The sequence below is a fragment of the Muscardinus avellanarius genome (assembly GCF_963383645.1).
Source record: "Muscardinus avellanarius genome assembly, chromosome: 4".
NCBI classification, from domain to species: domain Eukaryota; kingdom Metazoa; phylum Chordata; class Mammalia; order Rodentia; family Gliridae; genus Muscardinus; species Muscardinus avellanarius.
The window spans coordinates 153,443,491-153,461,966 of NC_137789.1; the positions used below are offsets into that span (position 1 = coordinate 153,443,491).

An 18,476-nucleotide genomic window follows, 5' to 3' on the forward strand; every position below is an offset into this window, starting at 1 on the left:
CCCCCAGCCTCCACAAACACCCAAAAATCCCAGCAACTAAAAACCCCAGTTTCAGCCAAGTATGGTGACAGATGCCTGCAATCCCAGTACTCAAATAGGAGATCCTCCTGTCTCAGCCAAGAATGACCTCATGTTTGAGGTCAGCACATGGTAATTTAGCAAGACCCTTTTCAGTGTAAAAACTAAAAAGGGCTGGGCTCAGAAGTAGGACCCATTGGATTCAATCTCCAGTACTACAGTCATAAAAAACGTTGGGTTTAAAAACCCAGTTGGAGAGTGGGCAAAACTTGTGATGCCAGTAAGTACATGAAAAGATAGTTACCATCAGCTAGTAAGGAATTACAAATTAAGAGCACAGTGAGGTACCACACCCATTAGAATGGCTTATGTAAAAATTGGTGAGCGTGCAGGTGCTAATGAGGAGAAACTGGATCTCTCACCCATGGCTGCTGGGAATGTAAAATAGTTTGGCCACTTGAAAAAAGGGTTTAGCAGATTTTTTTGTGTGTATGTGTGTGGTACTGGGAGTGGAACCCAGGGGCATTCTACCTCCAAGCTATACCCTCAGCCCTATGTTTTATTCTTTGTTTTCAAACAGGGTCTCACTAAGTAGCTGAGGCTGGCCACGAACTGCGATTCTCCTGTCTCAGCCTCCCAGGTATTGGGATTACATGCATGCACCACAATGTCCATCCCAATTTGTTTTTATGAAAGTAATTTGCATTTGCTACCCAACCCAGCATTTCATTGTTAGTCAGCTTTTCATTGCTATGACAAAACACATGAGAAAAATACCTGAGATCTATTTTGGCTCACAGTCCATGGTCAGTTGGCTTCATGCTCTGGGCCAGTAGCAAGGCAGAGCGTCAGGGCAGAGAGGGCATGGTGGAGCAGAGCTGTACACCTCAGGTCACCAGGAGGCAGAGAGAGCAAGGAGACACAATAGATCCTTCCAGAGCACACCCCAGGGACCTGTCTCCTCACTAGGCCCCTCTTCCTGCACTCCCCCACCCCCAGTAATGTCATCTGATGATGTATTTGTGGTGGATGAGGAGGTTAGAGCCCTAATGATCCAACACCTTCCTCTGATGCTCCACCTCTGGACTGCCCCCTTGAGGACGACACCTTCAACATTGAACCTTTGGGGGATATCCCAGGCCCAAATCAGAACACATTCCCACGCATTGACCCTATAGATAGAGATAATTATGTTCACATAAAAACCCATACATGCCTCTGTATAGCTTCCACTTATTCTCCCTAAAATGTTAACATTGGAGAGATGGAGAACAAATTAGTGATTGCAAAGGACAGTGGGTAAGATCTCTAAGGGGTAGCACAGAGGCCTTGTGGCAAACAGCTCTGTGTCTTGATTGTGGTGTGGTTCCACAACTCTGCACATTTGATCACATTGAATCAAACTGTAAATGAGTGCATATAAAAATGGTGAAATCTGAGTAAGGTTTATGGCACGTACCAATGTCATTTTTTTTTTTTTTTTTTGGCTTTGGTAATGTAATCTATAGTTACTTTCCTTGTTGGGGGATCTGGTCAAAGATACATAGACATCTTGTACATTGCAGGGGAAATAGCTTCTTGAGAAGAAGCAGTTTTTATTTCAGAATAACCCCTTCCCATAAAAGCACTAGTGGTAAACTTCTGTAGAATCACAGGAGTGGAAGTAGTGCTGTAATCAAAGGCAGGAAATAGGATCATCTCTGCTTAACTAAAACACTTCTTACTTTGAAATCTGTGCTTCTGGCCACACTAAGATTTTAGGTAACAAAATGAAATGAAACTATGCTTTGAAGATAAGCAAGCAAGAATTATTTTGCTTCATTTTAGAAAGAAGAAGTAAACGAATGTGGAGACAGTGTTGACAGAAATCATTTGAAACGGTCACAAAGCCATCTTCCTTGCTTTACTCCAAAGCCACCTCCAGACAGTGCAGTGATCAAAGCCGGGTACTGTGTAAAGCAGGGAGCCGTGGTGAGTAGCCCAACAAATGTGTGCGATGATGAGAAATGAGACTGTACTAGCAAACTTGTGAAATGACATTCAAAGTGCTTGTTCTATTTTATGAGAGCCTCAGGTGGAGACCAACATGTGGGGAAGGGCGTGCTGAGCTAGGCCGGTCATTCTGTTTCTAATGCAGGGCTGTTATTTCTGTGGTGTGTGGGTGGCTGCGTAAGTTCATGGCAATTACCACTGACCTTCGGTTGACCTGAGCCTTTCTAACAGTTTAAATTTATTCTAGAACGTGCTTGCATTGGCTTCCCTGTGTGAGAGGAGTTAGGTTAGGGGATCAGTGGAGATGTTGGTATTCAGCTGACCTCAGCAGAAAGCTCTGTGGGCTTGGGCTGCTTAACCTCCCAGGCTCTCTGGTTCTTTTTTTTTTTTTTTTTTTTTTTTAAGAAAAAACAGGAGGACTTCCGGGAAGATGGCGATGGAGAAAAGCGGGGCTTACGAGCCCCGCTAACAACCAATCTCTATTACCACAAAATCAGCGCCTTTCATAGCCAGAAAACACCATCACCAGAGAAACAAAAAATTTAATTACAAGGGACAGAGAAAAAGAAGGCTGGAAAAACAAGACACCAGAAAGAAACCAAACCGTAGTGCTACAGCCGGAGCCGCGGCACAAAGCAGCGGTCGCCATTTTCCCTTTCAGCACCAGGCTCCAGAGAGGAGGGGAACTCATAACGGAGCTCAGAACCAGAGAGGAGATAAACCGGCCTCACACCCGAGGACGCGGCAGCAGTGTCTTACTGCCAGCAGCAGCGGCTTACTGCCGGCAGCAGCGGCGAGTTCACTGGATGGCACCAGACCAATGCACTCAACAGCCCATCAGGCTCCAGAGAGGAACGGCGGACAGCGAGCCGAGGTGAGCTGCTACGGATCAGCTGGGAGGAATTCGGCAGATTTCTCGGCGCAGGGAGCATCTAAAGCTCCCAGAGGCTGGGCTCAGCACACACTGCAGGGACTCAGAGCGGAGCTCAAGAACAGAAAAGAAATACGCCAGCCTCATGGCGAAGGGCATAGCAGTGGTACCATTTGCCACCGGCGGCAGCAGCTTCGAATTCAACGAGTCCACTACAGTTCCATCTGCGCACTCAACAACAGTGAGTCAAACTGTGGCCCCTAGAGAAGAAATCCCAGTACTGTACTACCAGGGACTTGACCTAGTGGGGGAGTGTCGGTGGCAGAGATATCACACCATAGCAGAACACCCAACCTGGCACCCCCCGTGGTCAAAAGCAGCCTCTATCGACTCCCTGGGTCTGAGACTCTGCGATATAACCCAGTAAAGGAGTAGTGGGGACCGACATACCACAGACTTGAGATCCAGAGCACCTTAAGTGAAGTCGTAGTGACCCAAGAAAAGAACCCAGAGAAGGCACAAACTTCTGAAATCATGGGAAAGAGGAATAACACTGGAGCAATGAATGCCCACAACCCCACAACATCAGAACCTGATAAAACAGATATTCAGAGATTTCTAGAAGATCAAATGAGGAAAATAACTGTAGAAATAATAGAGGTGTTTCGAAAAGAACTCAGAGAGAGCCTAAAAGAGATAAAGGATGCAATTAATGAAGTAAAGGCCTCAATTCAAAGTACAAACAACCGATTAGACCACATGGAGAACAGAATCTCGCTCTTAGAAGATGATCATTCAAAAAATGAACACATAGTTTCTAATTTAGAAAAAAAAATCTGACAGCAGGAATCTGACATTGAAGAAATATGGGCCCATTTTAAGAGAGCTAACCTAAGAATAATTGGAATAGAGGAGGGAAAAGAAAGTGAAACCAAAGGGATCAACAATCTCTTCAAGGAAGTAATAGCAGAAAATTTTCCAAACATAGAGCAAGAGGTTGATACACAGATCCAGGAAACTTATAGAACTCCCTTTAGACAGGATCGGAGAAGAGGATCCCCACGCCACATAATTGTCAAAATGACCAATGTGGAAGCCAAGCAGAGAATCTTAAAGGCAACAAAAACAAAGGGCCAAGTGACATTCAGAGGCAAACCAATTAGAATCACTCCAGACTTCCCAAACCAAGTCATGAGAGCCAGAAGGGCTTGGAGTAACATATTCCCAATTCTGAAAGAAAACAACTTCCAGCCAAAAATTTCCTACCCAGCAAAACTTTCTATCAAATTAGATGGCGAAATAAGAAGCTTCCACGACAAACAGAAACTGAAGGAATTTATGTCTTCAAAACCAGCACTAGAGAAAATACTCAAAGAGATTAACTACAAAGAAGAAATAGGTAACACACACCAGAACCAGAGAAACAAGAGTTTCCATCCAACAGACAACTAAGATTGGTTATCTGTGGAGATTCATTATTTATGTTAGTCTTTTACCTATCTCTAAATTGTATTGTTTGCTTTTATTGTTGCTAATTTTTAGGATGTCTGGTTGGAATATTAATATACCTTCAGATATAGCATTTGGAAATATTTTATCCTACTCTATTAGTAACTTTTAACTGTGTTTACATTGTCTTTGGATATACAATATTTTTTTCAATTTTTAGGGAGTTTGTTTACCCTTTTGTTGCCTGTGCCATTGAAATCATATCCAAGAAATCACTGCCAATTTCAATATTGTGAGGTTTTATGAGCCAGATTTTCTTCTAAAAGTTTATAGTCTTAAGATTTATATTTAGGTCTTTTATCTATTTTGAATTAATATTTGTGTATGGTGTTAGGTAAGGGTCCAATTTTATTCTTTTTCATGTAATTATTATTTTTCAACAATATTTAGTTAAAAGATTATTATTTCCTCCACCAAATGTTCGTGGAAACCTTGTCAAAAATAACTTGACAATATATGGAAGAATTTATCTCTAGGCTTGTATTTAACTCCAATTGTTTATATATTTTATATATCGGCCTTTAGAACAGTACTACACTGTTTCAGTTATTGTAGCTGTATATGGTTTGGAATCACAAAATATACATCTTCTAGCTTTGTTCTTCTTCGAGATTGTTTTGGGTATCTAGAGTCCATATTCCATATCAGGATAGATTTTTTCTGAAAAATAAATAAATAAATGTATGATAGTTTCACCTAAAAAAAAGAAAAAAGAAAAAAAAATATTCTCTGGTAAGAAAGAAAGCAAAAAGAAATATTGAAATGTTATCTTTAAGTCATCAAAAGCTTGGTATCAGACAAGTGAGAATATCATCGTTAATATTGGATAAATTGCTATAAACTAGATGTCAACCACTAAGCCAAGCATGGGAAGGAGGGATCGGGAGGGAACGGGGTGGGGATCGGGTAGGGGCTAACTGGGCAATGTGTGCATGTATGTCTACAAAAGTATTTTCTTTTTACCATTATGATGTATGAATACAGTGCACCAATAAAAAAAAAAAAGAATGGAAGAAAAAAAAAAAAGAAAAAACAGTGTATAAAACCTATAGTTAAGGGTTTGGGGGGTTTTGTCTTTTGAAAGAGGTGAATGAGAGAGGTGTATTCCTTCGCACCTCACCTAGTGCTTAGTAAGAGCTGTTAACAGTGAGCCCAGCTAGTCCTACATAGGTTCATGATGGGATTTCTGCAAGAGTGAGTAGTAGACATGCCAGCATTTCTAAGGCTCTAACATGATTTTCTCCAATTTAAGTTTTTCTTTCTGTTTGAACAAAATCTTTGGAATTCCATCAGAAAACAAACTTTACAATTTGAAATAGGAGAAAAGAAAAAGAAAAGCAAAAAGAAACACTCTTGTTTGTTCATCCCTTTCTGGCAACTCTGACTTCCTTAGGAAAGGTTGTGACAGGGAACATTAGGGACAGCCCCTCCCTGTTTGACCTCCTGTGGGCTCCGAGTGAAGGCAGGGCCCAGCAGCTTCTCACTGCAGAGCATCTGTGCTCCAGTGGAGTCCCATCTCACCAGGCTGCGACGCTCAGTTTGTGTAATTTGGGCTCTTAAGGAGATAGTCTTCCCTTTCTGTTTTACTCTTAGGTCCAAAATATCAATCACTTAGATATCTATTTATGCACTCACAAAACCAAACTTCACTGATGATAAAAATATCTGTATAAAATAGTTTCTTTATTAAATATTTTGTGTTTATTAAATATTTATTGCTTTACTACTGTGTATAAAGTACTTACAGAATGATTTATGCATTTCACAGATGGAGAAAGCTGATGTGGTTTAATAACATTTCCTGTGCTTTTTACTTCATGGGGTTGGGGAGAAAATGAAAGTACCATTTTTTTTTAAACTTTTAGAGCATTAAGAATACAGCCGGGTGTGGTGGCACACACTTGTAATCCCATCATTTGGGAGGCTGACAGGAGGATCAAGATTTGTGGCCAGCCTTGCTACTTAGGCCCTTTGCAACTAGACCCTCTTTCAAAATAAAGAATTAAAAAAATAGAACTGGGGTGTAGCTCAGAGGTAGACTGCCCCTGGGCTCCATCCCCGTTACCACACACACACACACACACACACACACACACACACACACAGTCATGTAACCATTAGTAAAAGCTGAAGCCAGACAGCGAAAGTTGAACCAGGAGTTCAAGGCGAGGGTAGCAAGAAAGAGGAAAGGTTTTGTCACTCGAGGGAGAAGAGGTGAGGCTTTTTCCTTAGCCCCTCTGATGATGGGTTCATGGCGGAATGATGAAGTGGTGATTAACATTTGACATTCTTACAAGTCTTGTGTTCCTCTCTGGTAGATGAAAAACTGGAAGAGAAGATATTTTCAGTTGGATGAGAACACAATAGGCTACTACAAATCCGAACTGGTATGTTACTGCATCAGAAATATTGACTTAGAAGTGCTTGAGAAGTGTCACATTGAGAAGTGTCACATGCTTTTGTGCTGTTCTGTACTTGTAGAAAAACCCTCCTCTAGTATCCAGAGACACTTACAGCTCACTTCACTTTGTTGTGATGTATTTGGTTAATGGTATTTTCCTTAAATGAAAGTCAGATTCTAGAGTGGGGACTGGAGTTGAGATGAGCGAGGAATGTCTAACGTCAGAAAGCAGGGAAGTGCTCACGTAATGAGAAGGACGGATAAAAGGACTGAAGAGCCACGTTGTAGTTTTTTTTTTTGGCAGTACTGGGGATGGAACCCAGCGGCATTCTACCCCTGAGTGACACCCCCAACCCTAATTTTTATTTTTTATTTTGAAACAGGGTCTCACTGAGTTGCAAAGGGCCTCACTAAGTAACTGAGGCTGTCCTCAAACATGATTGTCCTGTCTCAGCCTCCCAAATGCTGGTGTTATAAGTGTGCCTTACCATGCGCCTGGCTGAAAAGCCACTTTGAAAATATTCTCTCATTTGGGTGTAGGGCCAGCATTTGTAACCAGTACTTGGAAGACTGAGACAGGAGGATTGTAGGTTCAAGGCCAGCCTCAGCAACCTAGTAAAGCCCTAAGCAATTTAGTTAGACCCAGTTTAAAATAAAAAATAAAATAGAGCTGGGAGTGTAGATTAAATGTAGAATATACTTAGGTATAATCCCCAGCAGCATGAAAGATAGAAAAGAAGAAAAGAAAGAAAACATTCCTTTCCACCAAATTTAGGACAGATTATAGCCGCGTGAGTGGTGAATGAATGTATGTAGATATAGTGAGGTCTATGGCATTGACACAGCTAAATACATATCTATGAAATAAATATTAAGCACAAAGGAAGGAGTAGCTTTACGGTGAAGAAGCCTAACAGATGCCTCTGTAGTTAGACGGTAAATGATTCACATGAGCTTCATCAGGGAGGCGGAAATTGAAGCCATTTATCTCCTGGCAGGCTAGCGTGAGAATATCATAGTATCATGTATGTGGTGCTCCTGCCAAAGGTGCAGAACTGGATCTAATCGTGGGGAAACAGACACACCCGAGTAAGGGGCAGTCTGCAAAAGAACCTTCTGTTGTTGTTTTGTTTTTTGGCACTACTGGAGATTGAACCCAGGGTCACTCTACCACTGAGCTACATCCCGGCCCTTTCTATTTTTTATTTTGAGACAGAGTCTCACTAAATTGCCAAGCCTGACCTCAAATTTGCTTTCCTCCTGCCTCAGCTTCCCAAGTAGCTGGGATTATAGACATGTTCCACTGTGCCTAGCCAAAATAACTTCTTAGAGTCCTCGCAAGAGTCAAGAATATAAAAGTCAAGGAAAGAATGAAGGACTGTTCCATAAAGAAGAAAGGGTTGTCAAGCAGATAAAGTCCTGACTCTGAACAGAATACTTTTGCCCTAATGAAAAACTATGTTTTGTTTGTTTTTGGTACTGGGAATTAAGCTCAGAGGCATTCTACTTCTAAGCTACATCCTCATTCCTTATTATTTTTTATTTTGAAACAGGGTCTCACTGTGTTGCTGAGGTGAGTCTTGAACCTATAAAGTACCTGTTTCCATTTCCCTAGTACTGGAATTACCCAGTTTAAGAAAGACATGACTTTGGTAGTTGTAATATAATTATGTAAGAGAATGTGGTACTGGGGATGGAACCCAGGGGCATTCTACCTCCAAGCTACAAATAAATAATAAGGTATAAACTAGGAGTGGTGGCATGTGCCTGTAATCCCTCCACTTGGGAGGCTGAGATAGGATTACAACCAGCCTCAGCGATTTAGCGAGACCCTCTATAACTTAGACCCTATTTCAAAAAAATAATAAAAGGGTGTGGGTGTGGATGTGGCTCAGAGGTAGAATACTTCAGTTTCCAGTACCACAAATAAAAATAAATGCTATAGGCTAGATTCAAACCTGGACAGAAAATATTTTTTTTTGCAGTAAAGAATATATGTGGTGCAATTAGTGAAATAGGAATATATTCTGTGGATTAGATAAAAATACTGCATTATATTGAGTTTATGGTTTAATTTACTATACTGTGGTTATATATATGTCCCTATTTTTGAAAATATATACATTGAAGTGTTTAGTAGTAAAGGCACATCATCTCTCTAACTTTACTTCAAACATTTCAGGAAAAACATATATACTTATTCACATATTGACAGATAATGGTAAGGCAAATGTAGGGTATTAATATATTAGGAAAAAGGTCAAGGTATGTAGAAATTCTTTGTACTATTTTTACAAGTCTTGTAGTCTGAAGTTATTTCAAAATACAACTGTTTTGTAAAATTTTAAAAATTGATGATTAAAGAAAACATTTTATTTTTTGGTGCTACATAAAATATTGGTATGCCTTAATCTCATCATAGCATGTTCAGTAAAATATGGATATAGTATTTTAATGGCATGTATAGCATTGGTTTTTTTGTTGTTGTTGTGTGGTGTTTTGTTTTGTTTTGTTTTGGTGGTACTGGGGTTACTGGAAGCCCTTCTACCTCCGGGCTACACTCCCAGACCTATTTTATACTTTTTTTTTAATATTTGGAGACAGGGTCTCGTAAGCCAGCACAGCTGTCTTCAAACCTGCACCATCCTCCTGTCTCCGCCTCCCAAGCACGGGGATTACAAGCATGCGCCACCACGCCCGGCAGCATTGTATTATTTTATTAGAAACCAGTTATATATTTGTGTGTGTGTGTGTCACTGGGGGTTGGGTACTGGAGATTGAACCCAGGGATGCTTTACCCCTGAGCTATATCCACAGCCCTTTTTACTTTTTTATTTTAAAGCAGGGTGTCACTGAAGTTACTAAATCTGGACTAAAACTAGTGCTTTTCCTGTCTCAACCTCCCAAGTACTGTAATTATAGGCATAGGAACTAGTTATATCTTATCTTATTATTATTTATTATTATTTTTTTGCAGTATTGAGTATGGAACCCAGGGGCATTCGACCTCCGAGCTACACCCCCAGCCCTATTTTTTTATTCTTTATTTTGAAACAGGGTCTCCCTGAGTTGCTAGGACCTCACTAAGTAGCTGAGGCTGTCCACGAACCACAATCCTCCTGTCTCAGCCTCTCAAGTGCTGAGATTACAGGTGTGCACCACCATGCCTGGATTTCTTATATTCACTTTTATATTTGATTTTATTACATAACATGTCTAATTCTCTATTTCCTCAAATTGAGTAATAGTCCACATAGGATTGTGGAAAGTTTGAGCTAACATGTTAAAAATCTAGCAAATGTCCCAGCACTTAGTAAATGTTCATTAAGTGGTGCTTATAAAATAATGTATCCATGTAAAAGTGCAATTTATGAAATAACAAATTTAAGCCGGGCATGGTGGCACAGGCTTGTAATTCCAGCATTTGGGAGGCTGAGACGAGAGGATCGTAGTTCACAGACAACCTCAGCTACTTACTTAGTGAGGTCCTTTGCAACTTAGTGAGACCCTGTTTCAAAATAAAGAATAAAAAATAGGGCTGGGGGTATAGCTTGGAGGCAGAATGCCTCTAGGTTCCATCCCTAGTACTGCAAAAAACAAACAAACAAAAAACAGATTTAAGTCCAGCTAAATGTGCACTGCTCAGGTGCCTCATATATTAAAATGACGTATAAAGAAGGAAGTAGTGCAGTTTACTTGTACACAGATCCATCGGGTCCATTGAGAAGCAAGTGTGCTGGTTAATGGCTTTTAATAAGTTAAACTGCCTTTAACGCCTGAGCCCTTGTTTCATATAACAACAGTGCATAAAATGAATAGAGACTTTGACCTGTTCTGATGCCAGGTGATTTAAGAAGGTAGAGTTACATTTTAGATGTGCCGAGGAAAGAGATAATTTTCACATAGATACCCAAACAGCACCGCTAACCTGGAGAAGACAGTGAGAATAAATGTCCCTATTTGCCTGTTTCCTTTGTTGCCAGGAAAAGGAGCCGCTCCGTGCCATCCCTCTGAGGGAGGTCCACAGAGTCCAGGAGTGCAAGCAAAGGTAGGGCTGCCTGCTCGCCAGTGCGCCTGCAGGTTATGCTGATGTGTTTAACCCTTTCTAGTTGGACTGTGCTAGAATTTTCAAAATCCTCAGATCAAAATATTGATGTAATTTATTTAAAAACTGAAAATTCAGAAATTAGCTTATTAAGGAAAAAAATTAACATGAGCAATTCACAAATAACCTATCAGATTTGACAAACTGGTGGATTATTGGTTTTAAAATTTCAGATACTGTAAAGGAGGGGGTCATACAAGAAAAGATGTTCATCGTGCTATGTTTCCTTGAGCAAACCAACTTCTTCACAGAAGCTTTGAAGTTGCTTTATAAACTAACTATTTAAATATGTAAAACAGTGCAAAATATTAAGATAAATGGGGTACATGGGAAAAGATGGTTTGGCTCTGTTAAATCGGCTTCATTTCTAGTATTTAATTGTTAATACACACTGGGCATAGACAGTGAAAGAAGAACTGTGGAGCAGGTGTTGTTTAAATACATTTGGGCAATTTCCCCACAGTGACATCATGATGAGGGACAACCTGTTTGAAATCGTAACAACCTCTCGAACCTTCTACGTGCAGGTAAGATACTTGGAGATTTGTAGATCCTCCCAGAGAAGTTAATAACTTTAGAGATGAGTAAATAGAACTAGAATTCACCAGCTTAGTAAAGGATTATGTAGAGGCTAATTGATAGGTTATATGTCCAAGCATGAAAAGTCTTCCTTTTTTAAAAGTGGTGGAGCCGGGCGTGGTGGGCACGCTTGTGATCCCCGCGCTTGGGAGGCGGAGACAGGAGGATCGCGCTGGTTCGGAGCCAGCCGCGCTGGTTTAAGAGACCCTGTTTCCACATAAAAAAGTTAAAAAATAGATCTGGGAGTGTAGCCTGGAGGTAGAAGGGCTTCCAGGAACCCCGGTACCACCAAAAAATAAAAAATAAATAAATAAAAATAAATAAGTAAATAAAAAGTGGTGAAATAATCTGGGTAGAGTACCTGTAACCCCAGTACTTGAGAGGCTGAGACAGGAAGGTCACAGGTTCAGGGTGGGCCACAACAACTTAAACCTTCAGCAACCCAGTGAGACTCCATTTCAAGAACAAAAACTAAAGGGGCTGGACATAGAGCGCACCTGAGTTCAATCCCCATCACCCCAGTGAAACAGAACCAAGCAGTACGAGGAGGAAGGGAAGTATTGTTTTAACTTAGTATTAAACTAACTTAGTTTTGCACATAATTTAGAATTTTTATTTTCTGTTATATTTTGGTCATTTTGTAAAAAGTGGGGCTCAAATACCATTGTAAAAGCAGATAGTAGATAACAGTTTAACAGTAAGCATCCTTTTTTCCTTTTCTTTTTTGCAGTACTGGGGATTGGATAGACATTCTGTATTTAAATTTTAAATGTACTTTTTGCAAGCCAGGTATGGTGGTGCATGCTTGTAATCTCAGTACTTGCAGGAGAGCTGAGACGGGAGGGTCACAGTTCAAGACCAGCTTCAGTCACTTAGTGAGCCCCTCACAACTTGAGGAGACCCGTTTCAAAATAAAGAATAGCCGAACGTGGTGGCGCACACTTGTAATCCCCACGCTTGGGAGGCAGAGACAGGAGGATCACACAGGTTCAAAGCCAGCCGCACTGGTTTAAGAGACCCTGTTTCCAAATAAAAAAGTATAAAATAGGTCTGGGAGTGAAGCCCAGAGGTAGAAGGGTTTCCAGGAACCCCAGTATATCACACACACACACACACACACACACACACACACACACACGAATAAAAAATAGGGCTAGGGGTATAGCTCGGAGGTAGAATGCCCCTGGGTTCCATCCCAGTACCACAAAAATAAATAAACAAACAAAAAATAAAATGGACTTTTTGCTTATCATATTGACTACATAAATAGGTGGCTTTTAGAAGAATATGTTTTATAAAAGTTACATATGGTTATTGTAGAGATTGGAAAATATAATAAGAGAATGTGGTTTATTTATTTTTTATTTATTTTTTTATTTTTGTGTGTGTGTGGTACTGGGGGTAGAACTTAAAGGCTTTTTTTTCCTCTGGGCTATACTCCCAGACCTATTTTATATTTTATTTGGAAACAGTCTCACTAAGTTGCTGAGAGCTTCACTAAGTAGCTGAGGCTGGCTTCGAACTTGTGCGATCCTCCTGCCTCAGCCTCCCAAGTGCTGGGATTTACAAGCGTGTGCCACCACACACAGCAAGAGAATGTGGTTTATAAAACATACAATCTCACATTCAGACAACAATTTCTTTTTTTTTTCTCTCTGCTTTTCTTACAAGTAGGACCATACTAAGTATAGTGTTAAATCCTATTTTATATATTTTAGTCACTTTCATATTATGAAAAATCCTCTGAACCGGGCATAGTGGCACATATTTATAATCCCAGCATTTGGGAGGCTGAGACGGGAGGATTGCGGTTCGAGGACGGCCTCAGCTACTACTTAGTGAGGCCCTTTGCAACTTAGTGAGACCCTGTTTCAAAATAAAGAATAAAATATAGGGCTGGGGGTGTTGCTCAAAGGTAGAATGCCCCTGGATTCCTTCCACTGTACCTCAAAAAAAAAAAAAAAAAAAACCTCTGAAAACCTTTTTTTTTTTAATTCAAACTAATTCCAAACTACACCCCCCAGCCCTATATTTTATTCTTTATTTTAAAACAGGGTCTCACTGAGTTGCAAAGGGCCTCACTAAGTAGTAGCTGAGGCCGCCTGCAAACTGAAATCCTCCTGTCTGAGCCTCCCAAATGCTGGGATTACAGGCATACATTACCATGCCTGGTTCCTCTGAAAACCTTTTAAAATTGTACCATACTCCATTTGTGGATGTTCCACAAATTAACTATTTCTGTTACTGAACACTTACTTAGTTTTCATGTATTTATTATAAGTAGTGTGATGACAAACGCCTTTATATATGAATTTGCATGACTTTCTGATATCCTTAGGATGTTTTTAGATCAAGTTGAACCCATCAAAGAACGAACCTTACTTTTTCAGATTAATTTCTAGAATTGTGTTTTCTTCCTGTTTTTTGTGGTACTGGGGATTAAACATAGGGTCATTCTGTCTTTTATCTGTACCCCTAGTCCTGTTTTATTTTTTATTTTGAAACAGAGTCTCACTAAGTTGCGGAGAGCCTTGCTAAGTTACTGAGCTAACCACAAACTTGGGATCCTCTTGTCTGGTCCTTTGAAATACTGGGATTACAGGTGTGTGGCACTATGCCCAGCTTACAATTTTATTTCAATTAGTAGTTAATGAAAATAACTCTTAACCTTTGTCTGCTTTGAATTTTTTTCTTTTAAAAAGTCTTTGTTGAGCTGGGTGTGGTGGCGCAGGCTTGTAATCCCAGCATTCAGGAGGCTGAGACTGGAGGATCGTTTTCCATGGACAGCCTCAGCTACTTAGTGAGGCCCTCTGCAACTTAGTGAGACCCTGTTTCAAAATAAAGAATAAAACGTAGGGCAGAAGGTGTAGCTCGGTGGTCGAATGCCCCTGGGTTCCATCACGAGACCCCCCAAAAAAACAAACAAACAAAAAAAAAACCAAGTCTTTGTTGAGCCAGGCATTTGACACACATCTTTAATTACAATACTTGGGAGGATGGGACAGGAGGCTGGCAATTTAGCAAGGTCCTCAGCAACTTAGTTAGACCCTGTTCCAAAATAAAAAAATAAAATAGGACCAAAAATAGAGCTCAGAGATAGAATGCTCCTGGGTTCAATTGCCAGTAAGAAAGACACACACACACACACACACACACACACACACACACACACCTTTGTTAATATCATCATTTCAAAAACATTGTGCATTTAAAAAAAAACTTTTTTTTTCTCTACTAGGGATTGAACTCAGGGTCATTCTACTACTTCTGAGCTACACCTCCAGCCCTATTTTTTATTCTTTATTTTGAAAAAGGGTTCACTAAGTTGCAGAAAGCCTCACTAAGTAGCTGAAGCTGACTGTGAACCTGTGATCCTCTTATCTCAGCTTCTCAAGTAACTGGGATTGCAAATGTTTGCCACCACACCCAGCTTTAAAAAAAACTTTTGAACTTCTGAGTGCTGGAATCTAGTTCTAGATCTTTCTCTAAGAAGAAATAAGAAGTATTTCTGGAACCTTCTCAGATCCTTATTTTATTTAGTAAGATTTCAAATTCATCTTGGAAGCTAATACTTATCAAGCAATACAATACTTTATGACTACAAATACTTCTTTTAGGATTGAAGTACTACTAGAAGTTTTCTGGAAAAATAGTATATAAAATGATGTCGACATGTTTTGAATGATACAATTATGTACATTCTTGTAGCAGGTTCAGGCAGTGTAGCAGCCCATAAAGTGAGATAAGAGGCCCTTTCTTGGCCCTTTTCTCATTTCTTTCCAAAAGTATTCATTATTATTGACACTTTGATATGTCTGATCTTAAAACACTAAGTGACTGCCTTGGTATGGCAACTTTTTCAGCAAAGTCTGATTTAAAAACATGATTCCAAGCCGGGCGTGGTGGCGCACACTTGTAATCTCCGCGCTTAGGAGGCCGAGACAGGAGGATCGCTCAAGTTCGAAGTCAGCCGTGCTCGCTTAAGAGACCCTGTTTCCAAAGAAAAAGTATAAAATAGGTCTGGGAGTGTAGTCCGAAGGTAGAAGGGTTTCCAGGAAACCCAGTACCACCAAAAACAAAAACAAAAACAAAAAACCCCCATGATTCCAGTTTTGTTTTTTGGTTTTGGAAACCACTGCCTTAGAATGATTTTGTTCTAATGTAAGTTACCAACATGAATAGAAGCAGAGGTGATTTTGAGGACACATTGACTAAATGAGCTGCTCCTTTCCTCCAGGCTGACAGCCCTGAAGAGATGCACAGTTGGATAAAAGCGGTCTCTGGAGCCATCGTAGCCCAGCGGGGGCCCGGCAGATCTGCACCTTCTGTAGGTATCCTGCGCTCGGGGTGATACTCTTTTGAGTCCCCCATCCTGCCAGGTTTTTTTTTTTTCTCTCTCTTCTTAATTCTTCTAGCTTCTTTCTTTATTGAGATTTATTTGCATGTTAAGTGTCATACCAATTGGACTTGCAAAAAATAATGTGTTTCTAATTCAATGCTTCCTTGTAGTAAGTGTTACATATATATATCCTTTTGTGCATTGTGTTGTGTTAATGCACAAGTAGAATGACTAAAGAATAAACATTTCCTTGCTTTGTTTTAGCGGTTCTTATCAGGAAGTCTAGGTTTGGTGTAATTTGACAGACTCCTATGTGGTATATGACCTAATCATGTGAGGCACCTTTAGTTCTAGTTTTCAATTTTCTTTTTACTTTCCAAGTTTCAGTTTAGTTTAGTTTTTATTATTGTTGTTGTTATTATTTGGCTTGATAAAGACCACTGCCAAGCCAGAACTTAAGTGCAGTGCAGTGTTTTCAATTTCATGCTTCTCATGTATCATGTTCAAGTGTTTCATAAACCTTGGACTTGGCTTTGGAATACCTGGCCCAGTCATCCCTGATCTGAAATACAGATCCCACTGAGGAACGACGCCTGTGGTGTCTTACAGCATCATCATAGCAGAAAGTAGTTTTATGTATAATTGGTATCCTTTGTTACATAGATTCGTTACATATACTAGATATTCTATGTATTTTTTCTGGTAATAATATTGTTTTTAAATGGTTTCCTGGTAGAGATAACTGTAGCCAGTAAATAGAAATCCATTTTTCTAATTTCTTAATTATTTATCATCCTACTTACATCCTTTTTAGAATATCTAAAAGGTCACTTTTAAATAGGTGTTAATTTTGTAACTGTAAATTTTATGTGATTTTTTTCAACAGACAAGTATGAGATTCTCTGCAAAAACAATGTCTATTGGGGAGAGGAAAAGTTGGAGAAGGGTGTTTGTGTTTTGTGCTTTGTGGTGGGGGCACACTGGACTGTCACTGTCAGCAGACCTTGCTCTCCTCCCTCTCTTAAGTGTGGGTTACTCTAATCCTAGCCTTGCACTGTGTTCCAGATGCGGCAGGCCAGAAGGCTGTCGAACCCTTGTATACAGAGGTATACATCAAGAACTGGCGAACGCAGCACGTATGTGGGCTCACACGCAAACGTGCCTTCTTAGTAGTTGCCCGGACTTGCTCACTACTTACAACTGATTGTAGAAAGTCGAGTTAACCACACTGCCTTTTGCAGTCGTCGAACTGACTTTGTCAACACTAACACAAACTATTTCACTGTAGTCATCAGGTTGAATATGTGCATTTTTTTAAAAAGATGATGAAAGAATATAATTTTATTAAGAGAAAGACATTAAGCCAGCTTCTGAAAATTAATTTACTGAATTGCAAGAGTTTCAGTTTTCTATATTTTATGTATTTTGAGTTTTTTATACCACAACACTTATACTTACTACACATGTACTTTTGTTCCATTAATATATTCAAAGTCATGCATGCATATACATTGGATAGACTGTATATTACTATCATTTGCATGATATTTTAAATCTCTGGTGAAATTTAGCCATGTACTTTAGACCCTCTATCATGTTTTGGTAATTTGTAGCACTTTGTTTTCAAAGCCACTGGTATAATAAATGAACCCATATATTAGGAAGTATTTGGCATAATGCATTTAGAATGGTCGTATTTAAAAGGTTATCTTCAGATTTGATCGAGTTAGAAGCATAATAAAGCTGGATATGGTCAGGAATGGTCGCACATGCCCATAATCTAGTACTTGGAAAGCTGAGACAGAGAATAGCAGGTTCCTAGCCACCCTCAGCAATTTAGTGCGGCCCTTGGCAACTTACTGAGACTCTGTTTCAACTTAAAAAGAAATAGGGTTCGAACAGGCTGTGGTAGTGCATGCTTGTAATCCCCACGCTTGGGAGGCTGAGACAGGAGGATCGCACAGGTTCGAAGCCAGCCTCGGCTGCTTAGTGAGGCTCTCAGCAACTTAGTGAGACCCTGTTTCCAAATAAAGTATAAAATAGGCCTGGGAGTATAGCCCAGAGGTAGAAAGCCTTTTGATTCCACCACTAGTACCACATAAGTAAGTAAGTAAATAAATAAATAAATAAATAAATAAATAAATAAATAAATGAAAGAAATAGGATTGGAAGTGTAACTCAGAGGTAGAATAACCCTGGGTTTGATTCTTAATACCATTAAACAAACAAACAACAAAAACCCGGTGTGACAACAAACATCGTAATCCCAGTACTTGGGAGGCTCAGACAGGAGGATTGCAGATTCAAGACCAGAGTCAACAACTTAGCAAAACCCACTAGTACCACTAAAAAAAAAGGAGCCAGGACAGATGTGATGATAAATGCTGAAACAGGAGGATTGCAAGTTTGAGACCAGACTCAGAAGTTTAGTGAGGCCTGCAGGAACTTAAGAAAATCTTGTTGCAGAGTAAAAAATAAAATACAGCTGAGAATGTAGCTCAGGTGTAGAACATTCCTGGGTTCAATGTCCAGTATTGAAAAAGGAAGGTGGGGGGCTGAGGGTGTAGCTTGGAGGGTAGAATACCCCAGTACTGAAAAATAAAATAAAATCAGTATTTATAGGTAGGCACAGTGGCACACATCTGTAATCCGAGTAACTTGG

The 18,476-nt window shown here is 39.9% G+C and overlaps 1 protein-coding gene across 12 annotated transcripts in view; it reads left to right on the top strand.

Annotated features, from left to right (window-relative positions):
• The window catches only part of PLEKHA1 (pleckstrin homology domain containing A1), a gene marked incomplete at both ends in the record, with an annotated part of 55,741 nt that overhangs the window by 36,252 nt on the left and 1,013 nt on the right, over window positions 1-18,476 (top strand). For 4 of the 12 annotated variants that reach the window (XM_080694304.1, XM_080694305.1, XM_080694306.1 and 1 more), the window contains 6 exons: window positions 1,846-1,989; window positions 6,709-6,777; window positions 10,775-10,839; window positions 11,360-11,423; window positions 15,713-15,802; window positions 16,880-16,920. In XM_080694304.1, coding sequence (XP_080550430.1) covers window positions 1,846-1,989; window positions 6,709-6,777; window positions 10,775-10,839; window positions 11,360-11,423; window positions 15,713-15,802; window positions 16,880-16,920 — 473 coding nt within the window. Of the gene's footprint in view, window positions 1-1,845; window positions 1,990-6,708; window positions 6,778-10,774; window positions 10,840-11,359; window positions 11,424-15,712; window positions 15,803-16,861; window positions 16,951-18,476 lie in introns of those variants that run through there. The other 8 variants (XM_080694296.1, XM_080694301.1, XM_080694307.1 and 5 more) reach the window with 4 other exon arrangements.